The sequence below is a fragment of the Hyla sarda genome, chromosome 6 (assembly GCF_029499605.1).
Source record: "Hyla sarda isolate aHylSar1 chromosome 6, aHylSar1.hap1, whole genome shotgun sequence".
Taxonomy (NCBI): Eukaryota; Metazoa; Chordata; class Amphibia; order Anura; family Hylidae; genus Hyla; species Hyla sarda.
The window spans coordinates 52,821,964-52,832,932 of record NC_079194.1 but is presented as its reverse complement, the minus strand read 5'-3'; the positions used below and the strand labels follow the sequence as shown (position 1 = coordinate 52,832,932).

Below are 10,969 nucleotides of genomic sequence, written 5' to 3'. Positions count from 1 at the left end.
ATTCCGTAAACTCAAGCCTCACGTATTCTTATAACAATTCTCTCCATCTTCCACAACTACATAACTTGCCCCTTCTATCTCGTTCACGGCACTTTGCCTCAGTCGCTCCTCACATCACCCAGATTACGGGATGATTCATATATATACATATATATAAATACATTTATTTGGCTTTTACACAATACAACAGTTTATTTTTTCAGCCGAATCATATGGCGGAAGGAGGAACGAAGAAAAAAAAAAAAAAAAAAACCTAAGGCTTATTCCACCTCTCCTTTAAGAAAAGACAGACCGGGGCCATGACACAACCAAAGGGATCTGCAGTGAAACGGACCAATCAGACGCTCAGGACGGCATCACGTGGGCCGCAGTGCGCCCGGAGTCCGGGGGGTTCATTGTGTGAAGCGTCCAATCAGCTCTAAGCTCCTCCCTCTCCGCGGCGTGGCTCCTCCTCTTCCCCCCTCCCTGGAGGAGGAGGCGGTGGGCGTGTCTCTTCCTTACTATCGTGTTGCGTCGTTTCCGGCCGCTACTGCCGAAGCTTCCCCGAGCGGAGTGAAGAAACAACAGCCGCCATTTTGTTTGTGTGTGTGAGGGACGGAGCCCCCCGGACTTGAATTGGACGCGGAGCGCCAGCCGCCGGGAGCCCGGAGGAGGCTGAATGAGAACGGGAACGTTTCGCCGTCATCCGCTGTGGACACCCGAGCTCTGATCACCAGCCCCCCCTCCCCCCATCCCGTGTTCATCCTCCCCGGGATACCGCTACCGCTCAGATCCCCAGAGACATAGCTGCCCCGGCTCCGGTTCTTTACTCCTCCGGCCCCCCCTGAATCCGTCATCCGCCGATCCCCCATCTAGTGTGCGCGTTAGAGGCCGCGGAGGAGGCTGGAGAACGATCCCCCTATCCCCGGGAGATAATTGAAGGCGGCCCCATCGCTCACACAGCCCTTACGGTTCCTCCTGCGTTACCGCGCCGCCATGTAAGCCCTCCCCCGGAGCCGTGCAACCCGAGCCGATTCACGATGCCGCCCTCTGACGGGGGGAGAGCCCCGGGTCTGCGCCTCTGAGCCCCGGCCATACACACTCACTATTTAAATTGGGTTTTCTTGGCGCAAAGTTGCACTAGATATAATCCACATTTATTATAATTTTTTTATTTTATTTTTGTCTTTTTTTTTTTTCCTTTTTATTTTTTTTTCGGGTGGGGGGTGAAGAGTCTTTGTGTTTCAGGATGACTTCTCCGGAGAGGCCCCGGTACCGTGCCCGGCTCAGCACCGGGGATGGGGCGGCTGAGCACTTCCAGGCCCGTTACCTGTGCGGGTGTTTGTGAACAGTCCTCTATTTCCCCACCTCTTCCCTCTTGCGGTTTTTTTTTTTTTTCTTCCCCTTTTTCCAGTGTTCAGACCTTAGATGCGTCTTCTGGTCGCCGGTCATTGTGTGTTGTAGTAGTGATCAGAGCTGAGGACCGCGACTATAGAGGAGAGAGGAGGAGGACGCTGTGTGCAGCCATGGCCGAAAATCTGCTGGATCCAGGGCCGCCCTCTGCCAAGAAGCCCAAGATCTCGTCTCCTGCCCTGTCTTCCGATGGTCCAGGTAACGTGACACATGCTGCTCAGTGACAGGAGGATGGGAGGAGTAGTCCCCGAGGGTAATGTCATGGTTGGCCCTGCTGGGAGGGAAGTGGAGGGTTGCCCCTAGCAACCAGTCACAGTGTTGGTTTTAACAGCTTTGATTGGAGGCTAAACTTCTCCCTCTAGAGCAGTGGTCTTCAACCTGCGGACCTCCAGATGTTGCAAAACTACAACACCCAGCATGCCCGGACAGCCGTTGGCTGTCCGGGCATGCTGGGTGTTGTAGTTTTGCAACATCTGGAGGTCCGCAGGTTGTAGACCAACTGTTCTAGAGCAACCAATCAGAGAACGGCTTTTAGGCCTCTTGCTGTGCTGTGATTGGTCATTGTGTGTTGTGTCAAATCACAGCTAAGGGTGGGTTTGCACCACGTTTTTGCAATCCAGTTCCCGTGTCACGTTTTTTTTTTTTTTGAAGGAAATGTATCGCTAAAAACCGTACTAAATCGTATATGCCGGATTCTGGTTAAAAACCGCATTCTAATAAAAAAAACGTATATACGGATGCATACGGTAAAACACTCCCAGATAGATTTTAGAAGCTGGTGGAACTTTCGGAACCAGCTGCGCATGTGCAGATTCGTAAACCGTATTGTGAAAACCGGATGTAAGTGTATCCGGTTGAATACGGTTCTCATAGACCACCATTGTATAAAAAAAGGATACGGTTTAAATACGGGTTTTCAAACGGACTTCAAACCGTAGTAGACTACGGTTTAAAGTACGGGAAATTAAAACGCTTTTAACTGTAACGGATACAAAACGTATGCAACCGCATGATACGGTCTGCAATACAAAGTCAATGAGTACGGTTTGCAATACGGTTCCATACGGTTTTGACGCTCATACGGGAACTGTATTGCAAAAACGTGGTGTGAACCCACCCTAAGGCTGCATTCACACCACGTTTTTGCAATACGGTTTGCCGTATCCCGTTTTAGCCCCAAAAAACTTAGTGAACCGTATTCCAAACCGTATGCATAGACATTACGTTGACAACTGTAGCATCCGGTTGCGTACGTTTTTGCTTCATTTACGGTTGTATGCAGGTTTTTTTTTTTTTCGCACACACAAAAAAAAACGGTCTGCTACGGTTTGAAGTCCGGTTGAAAAACCGTATCCAACCTGTATACGGTTATTTTAAAATGGAGTTCTATGCTAACCGTATTGAACTGTATGTGCGTACGGTTACATCCGGTTTGCACAATACGGTTTTTCTTTTCTTCTTTTTTTGGGGGGAAATTTAATTTAAAAAAAATAACTTTATTTAAAATGTTGACAAACACAAAACCGTATCCGTTTTGTTTTTTTTAAAGGAAAACGTATGAAAACGGACATCTGTTTTCAAACCGTATACGGTTTAAAAAAACATGGAGGCATATATGGTTGCATACGTTTTGGTCCGGTTTGGAGACATACGCTTTTTTTTTTTGTACGGAAACGGGATACGGGACCCGTATTGCAAAAACAAGATGTGAATGCAGCCTTAGGGTGAATTCACACCACGTTTTTTGCAATACAGTTCCCGTATCAGGTTTTTGATAAACTGATTCCTCAAAACCGGACTGAACTGTATCAAAATGTATGTAGAAATTTTAACCTGTATACAGTTAAAAACCGTATACGGTTTAAAAAAATGATGTCCGGTTGCATCCGTTTTTTTTTTTTTTTTAAGGAAAAAAAGTGTACGTTTTTAACTTTTCACGCCATTATGAATAAAGTTTCACTTGTTTGATTGAAATTCCAAGAAGAAAAACTGTGCAAAGTCAAAAACCGGAGGGAACTGTAAGCACATAAGGTTCTGTATAATTCACATTGACTTCCATGTAAAAAAAACGTATACGGTTTAATACAGTTTTTCACCCTGACCAAAACCCGTGGTAGACTACGGTTTTGGGTACAGTAAAAAAACGGACACAACCTGATGCATCTTTTGGCATACGGTTTTCAATGGAGAGTCGATGCATATGGTTTTCAATACGGTTCCGTACGGTTTTCACATAGAAAACGTATATGGGAACTGTATAGCAAAAAACGTGACGTGAATGCACCCTTAGTTTTCATTGGTTAAACCAGTGTTTCCCAACCAAGCTGCCTCCAGGTGTTGCAAAACTACAACTCCCAGCATGCCTGGACAGCCGAAGGCTGTCCAGGCATGCTGGGAGTTGTAGTTTTTTCAACATCTGGAGGCAGCTTGGTTGGGAAACACTGGGTTAAACTTTACCTGGGTGAATTAAAGCCAAGCTGTGAATCACTGCTGTGGGTTATGACAAGCCAGAGCTTGGCTTTGATTGGTTATGCTACTTTCCAGCTGTAGCAGAACTACAACTCCCAGCATGCCTCTGTTTTATATTCCCAACTTAGAATTTAGGTTAACACTGCTTTTTTTATTTTTTTAAATTAATTTTTTGTCTCCATTTCACGGTTTGCTCGGTTACCGTCTATTTAATTTTTCTGTATACAAAAGCATGTACCTCCTCCCCTTTCCAAAAAAAATAAGGGGATTCGTCACGGTCACTTTTTTTAAATAATAAAAGTCAATGGGAACCCGATTATACTGTACGGCATCCGTTTTTAGCATCCGTTAATGCCGCCTTAAGTAGCGTACAGTAGGATACGACTTAACGTAAGAGAATAGCGTTTCGCTGTTGCAAAACTACAACTCTCAGCATGCCCAGACAGCCTTAACATAAGCGCATTAAAACGTTTCCCAACCAGAGTGCCTCCAGCTGTTGCCAAACTGATGGCATACTGGGAGCTGTAGATTGGCAACAGCTGGAGTGCTGCAGGTTGGACACCACAGTGTTGCCCAATGTATAGTTCTCCAGCTGTTGCAAAACTACAACTGCTTACAGCAAATGGCTGGCTGGGCATGCTGGGAGTAGTAGTTTTGCAACAGTTTGGGGAGCAACATTGTGAAGTCCGTGCATGATGGATTTTAGTTTTACAACAGCTGGAGACACTGTTTGGCAAATGCTGGTTTATATATTCAACTTGGGGAGGGTTCACACTGTTTTTTTGTTTCTTTTTTTTTTGGTCTCCATTTCGCTGTTTCCACCATTACTCCTGTTTAATTTTGCTGTGCCCAAAAAAAAAAAGAAAAATTGCAACCATTATGGCCACTCTCTCTTTATAATGTATGTCAATGGGAAACTCATACTGTGTAGCGTCTATTTTTAGCATTCGTTAAGATGTATATTTTTTTACTATAAAATGTATGCGTTGAGCGGGCAGCAATACCGCGGTATGAACGCGCACCCTTCAGGTTATGACAAATCAGAGCTCGGCTTTTATATATTCGGTTTGTCCCGGGTTCACCCTCTGTTGGTTTCAGTTACCATTCAAATAATTTAGATTTATGTAAAATTACGCGATCAGTCACGCAAAAAAAAAAACGGATTCGTTACGGGCAGTTTTTTTTTTTTAAATATTGTAAGTCTATAAGAACTTGTCCATTTCCCCCTATAAAGTGTATGTGTTAAACAATCGGCAATAAAGCTTTATGAACGCAGCCTTGGGAGCATGAAGAGCTGCCTTCTGATTGGTTGTTGTTTATGTCAAGTCAGGGCTGGGCTTTCATTGAGTTAGCTGCTCAGGTAAAATGAAAGCAGCGCTGTGATTGGCTGCCGGGGTGTTAAGTCCAATTGGAATTTAGCTTTAATTTCTTGACACAATGGGGGAGATTTATCAAAACCTGTGCTGAGGAAAAATTGCACTGTTGCCCATAGCAACCAATCAGATCGCTTCTTTCATTTTGCAGAGGCCTTGGTAAAAATGAAAGAAGCGATCTGATTGGTTGCTATGGGCAACTGGACAACTTTTCCTCTGCACAGGTTTTGATAAATCTCCCCCTATGTTCTCTCAACCTATAGCCCTCCAGCTGTTGTGAAACGACAACTCCCATTATGGCTGCCAAGGCTTGATGGGAGTTGTTTCACAACAGCTGGAGGGCCACAGGTTAGGGAACCCTGTCTTAATCCAGAGCAGCCGATCAGTGCAGCCTCTGGTTTACCATATTAAAGCTGAGCTCTGCTTTTATGTTTAGCAGTGTTACCCAACCAGGGGGCCTCCAGATGTTGCAAAACTACAACTCCCAGCATGCCTGGACAGCCTTCGGCTGTCCAGGCATGCTGGGAGTTGTAGTTTTACAACACCCGGAGGCACCCTGGTTGGGAAACACTGACCTATAGCAACCAATGACAGCTGACATCATCTTGCCTAAATTGTTTAAAACTGAGCTCTGATTTGACAAACTTGGCAACCAATCACATCGCAGCTTTATTTTACCTGAGTAGTTTCTGTCAAATCGGAATATCCCCTTAAATTTTTCACTGGTCTTTTGGTAAAACAAAAGCTGTGATTGGTTGTCATGGGTTAGGCCAATTTAGAGCTCAGCTTTAAAAGAATTAGGCCGCATTCACATAACAATTTTTTTTTGCATCCATCAGATGTATTGTCGAAATGGGGGGGATGGGGGTGGGGGGGCTAAATCAGAGTCTAATCGGATGTGTCTAAAAATCGTATGTCAGACTTGGGGTAGGGCGTTCTCACATGGTTTTGTCAGTTTTTGTATCTTAATCTTCACACCAGTGTGTTCCAAATGGTGTGTCTCCAGCTGTTGCAAAACTATGCTTAGCCTAAGGGTGCGTTCACACTGTGGAATCTCTTCTTGCGGAGATTCCGCCTGGCGGCCGCCGCCGATATCGCTTTGGTGGTAGGGCCGCGGGGCACTGAGACCTCACCATTGACAGCTATGCCGTGCTCGCGGAATCTGCGCAAAGAATGAACATGCTCTTTCTTTGCGCGCAACAATTTCAGCGGCGGAAATTCCGCAGTGTGAATGGGTCTTGCGGAGACCCACTCACACTAATGTTAAGTTCACACTGTGGAATTCCGTACTGTGAACGCACCCTAAGGCTGTCTGAGCATGCTGGGAGTTGTAGTTTTGTAACAACTGTAGACACACTGTTTGGGAAAGGCTGTTCTACTCTATTCCTACGCTATTATATATGCAATAGATCATGTACAATTACTTGGATAGAAACCTAGTGATACAATTCATTTATTTACATACACAATAATAGTAATAAACACAAAAAATACAGATACTATAGAAATGTTTTTGAATTAGGATGAAAAATCGTAGTCACCCACCACTTTCTATCTGACAAAAATTTGGGCAAAAATGAACCTGAAAACTGGGGCACATTAAACAAGCCGATCATTACATCTAGATGTAGGATAGAATGGTGTGCGCAAAAAAATATAGCCCCTAGTTAGGGAGAAGATGCAGAAGGTATTTAGTCTAGCAGTACGAATCTGGATAAAAACATTTATTTGTAAGAATTGTGAAACCTCATCCAAACAGCAAGGAACAGTGTGCATCAGGCCTGACGCGTTTTGGTTGCGGCCTTAATCATAGACTCTGATTAAGGTAGTAACTGAAAGGTGTCGGGCCTGATGCACATTGTTGTGTGGGTGATTTAAAAGTTTTAGAAATAAAAGATGTTTATCTGAAGTTTCTGCTATTTTCCTTAAAGCAAATCTGTCACCATTGTTACCTGCGCTAACCTGTCTGTACGGACAGTGCAGTTGACACTGATGAAAATGGTACTTAGCTTATCCCGTTCCGTGGCGGGGATCTCCGGTAATCTCCTCCGTTAGTTCCGGGCACCCGGCTTGGGCACGGGCGGAGCTTATTGACGTCACCGCTGCTGCTCTCTGGCAGCGGGACCCAGCAGGGAGCGGCAGCGGTGACATCACTAAGCTCCGTCTATGCCCCAAGTCGGGTGCCCGGAGCTGGAGCGAACGGCAACGATTACCGGAGGTCCCTGCCACGGAACGGGACAAGGTAAGTACCGTTGTCATCAGTGTCACCTGCTCTCTGTCGGTACTGACAGGTAAGTGCTGGTGACAGATTTCCTTTAATAACTATAGGCCGTGGCTCCTGGCCGTCGGTGCAGAGGAATGTCTGAGGGGGAGGGCTGGTTTCTTTTTCTATTTTAGTTTTTATTTTAGTTTTTGTTAGGTTAGACTCCATAGGCTTATTTAAAAAAGGGGTATAGAAAGGGAAAGTAGGGCCTAGAGATGAGCGAACTCACAGTAAATTCGATTAGTCACAAACTTCTCGGCTCGGCAGTTGATGACTTATCCTGCATAAATTAGTTCAGCTTTCAGGTTCTCCGGTGGGCTGGAAAAGGTGGATACAGTCCTAGGAGACTCTTTCCTAGGACTGCATCCACCTTCCAGCCCACCGGAGAACCTGAAAGCTGAACTAATTTACGCAGGATAAGTCATCAACTGCCGAGCCGAGAAGTTCGTGACAAATCAAATTTACTATAAGTTTGCTCATCTCTAGTAGGGCCCATAATAACAAATCAGTGTTGGCCCATCAAATCTGCAGTGATTGGTGGCTGGGACACGTGCAACCCCCCCCCCCCTAGCTTTCCCGCCACTGATTGGGTGGGTGATGGTATAACCTCCAGATGTTGCAAAACTACAACTCCCAGCATGCCCCGACAGCCAACGGCTGTCGGGGCATACTGGGAGTTGTAGTTTTGCTTTGTCTGCAGATCTTTGGGTTAATGTATCGGGATGGAGATGTATACAGATCCCTGCATGGGTTTCAGCTGGGCATTTTGGCTGATGCATGTAATGGGCAGCACATGTCTACTCTTATACTTATGGATTCTGTAGAATGTATACGAACATTCCCCTACCTGTTGCTTTCCAGCTGTTGCAAAACTACAACTATTAGTCGAACTTGATGGACATCTGTCTTTTAATTTTTTTTTTTTTCAACCCTACTATGTAACATGCGGCATGCCCTCACTTAACCCTATGACTCTTCTGATGTTGCAAAACTACACACCCATCATGCCCCGACTTCACATGTGGCTCCTCAGGCTGTTGCCAAACTACAACTCCCAGCATGCCCTGACAGACAGCTGAGGGCAGCAGCTTGGACACCACAGGTCTATACCAGTGTTGCCCAATGTGCAGCTCTATAGCTTTAGCAAAACTACAACTCCCAGCATTCCCGGACTGCCAGTGGCTGTCTCGGCATCCTGAGAGTCGCAGTTGTGCACGGCTGTCTGGGCATGCTGAGAGTTGTAGTTGTAGCTACAGCTAAAGCGGCATCGTACACGGCTGCAGGGATTGTGCAAATAAGACTAAACCAATGGATAGCGGATTACCTTGGTTTGGCAATTTGTACAGTAGGTTTCTTGTTGCTTAAAGGGGCACTCTGGTGGCAAACAATAATTTTTTTTTTTTTTAATCAACTGGTGCCAGAAAGTTAAACAGATTTGTAAATTACTTCTATATAAAACTCTTAACCCTTCCAGTACTTATCAGTTGCTGTGTGCTCCACAGGAGGTTATTTTGTGTTTGCATTTCTTTCCAGTCTGACCACAGTGCTCTCTGCTGACACCTCTGTCCATGTCAAGAAATGTCCAGAGTAGAAGCAAATCCCCACAGCAAACCTATCCTGCTCTGGACAGTTCCAGACATGAACAGAGGTGTCCGCAGAGAGCACTGTGGTCAGACAGAAAAGAAATGCAAAAAGAAATCAGGAGCACATAGCAACTGATAAGTACTGGAAGGATTAAGATTTTTAAATAGAAGTCATTTACAAATCGGTTCAACTTTCTGGCACCAGTTGATCAAAAAAAATAATTGTATTCCACCAGAGTACCCCTTTAAGCTGCCGTTCTGTCTGTCAACAAAAATGCAAGTGACTGTCAGACGACACGAGAAGCCGTTCTTGCTCCTCGCGCAAAGGCCCCAATGAATAAATGGCTTTAAATATTCAATAGACCTGTTCAGCGCTATGGGGAGCCTTATAGATCGAAAGAGTCTGCACTTGTACATAAAGGGCAGTAGGTTCCCAAACACACTAAGTTTCCACCAAAAGGTTTTTATTTATTTTAAAAAAAAAAATTTCTCGCACTGATCTGCTGTTCACTATGAAGAAAAGGCTTTACTGAGTTTTTTTTTCTGATTCTGGCATTTTTCGACTCGAAAATTATCTTGCACATCTTTTGACAGAATATTTCTTAAACCTCTTTTATGCAAATCAGGTATTTTGAAGTGTGTATGCTCAAAAATGTCAAAATTTTAAGGAAAACTATGCCAAAAATGTTTTTTTTTATGTTTTCTTTTCGCTTCTAAAATAGCCGTATTACAACAAAATACTATGCTTTTTTTTTTTTTTTTTTTTTTTTTTTTTAACTTTAGGACCATAAAAAAAAAATCATAGTAAGTCATCCGCTCACCTGCACCCCGTTCACACTTTTGGTTAAGGTTTTAAATGGTTAAACAACTTATTCTCTATGTGGGCATGCTGGGATTTGTAGTTTTGCAATCGCTGGAGGTTCAGTGTTTGGAGACCACTGCTTTAGATGTTCATGTAAAATTCGGGTGTAGCAATTTCGGGTAATAAAGTGAAATATAAAAATCCAGTGTGTCTACTGAGCCGAGGCCCTATATCTAGGTGTTTTCCAACCAGGGTGCCTCCAGCTGTTGCAAAACTGCAACTCCCAGCATGCCAAACAATGTCTGTAAGAAGACTTGGCCTTGGTCACTAGAGTTTCTTATTTCCCAGTATGAGGCGACGTTACCGCTCAGGTTTTATTTATATCCCTACCGAAAAAAAGCCACAAAAAATGTGGCGCTTTTTTCAAAAATAGCAGGTTTTAGCCTTGGCTTTTTTTCCTTTGGTATTTTTCCCTCCTTTGTTTTTATCATGGCAGGTCATGTTTCTTTGATAATGGTGGGAACAAAAAAAGCCAATGCTTAAAGGAGTTCTCCAGCATAAGGTGATTTGAGTACGTACCTGGCAGACAGTAATGGACATGCTTAGGAAGGATCTGCGCTTGTCTTGGGGGATAAATGGCTATGCTGTGAGATTACCATAACTCTGTGGTTAGCTTTCTGTGAACTGGTATTTCCTGTTTTCAGTTTTCTTGTTTGCCTACAAATCCCATGATTCCATTTTCCTCCCTCCCACACATCAGCCACCCCACCCATTGAAACTTAAATGAGCTGCAGACCTATGGTTTTCAATCAGGGTGCCTACAGCTGTTGCATTAGTTGCAGATTCATCCCTCCACCCATTGAAGCAGACAGGCTCCCTGTCATCAGCTGACTAGTGAGTCAGGTCTCGGCCGCTTTGCAAGTTGGGAAAAATCTGTGACAACAGTCATTGTGTGCTGTTAAAAATAAATATTGGGGTGAATTGTGAGAATCATCACACACAGGTACAGACACTATATTATGAACTACACTAACTTTACAGCCCCTGTAGCATAGTCAAATAAAAAAAAAATCCTGGAATACCCCTT

At 44.3% G+C, this 10,969-nt stretch overlaps 1 protein-coding gene across 7 annotated transcripts in view; it reads left to right on the top strand.

Annotated features, from left to right (window-relative positions):
- Positions 1-267: 267 nt before the first annotated feature.
- The window catches only part of EP300 (E1A binding protein p300), a 72,207-nt gene continuing 61,505 nt past the window's right edge, over positions 268-10,969 (top strand). For 4 of the 7 annotated variants that reach the window (XM_056523733.1, XM_056523734.1, XM_056523735.1 and 1 more), the window contains exon 1: positions 268-1,590. In XM_056523733.1, coding sequence (XP_056379708.1) covers positions 1,278-1,590 — 313 coding nt within the window. In that variant the 5' untranslated portion in view covers positions 268-1,277. The remainder of the gene's footprint in view (positions 1,591-10,969) is intronic. The other 3 variants (XM_056523739.1, XM_056523737.1, XM_056523738.1) reach the window with 1 other exon arrangement.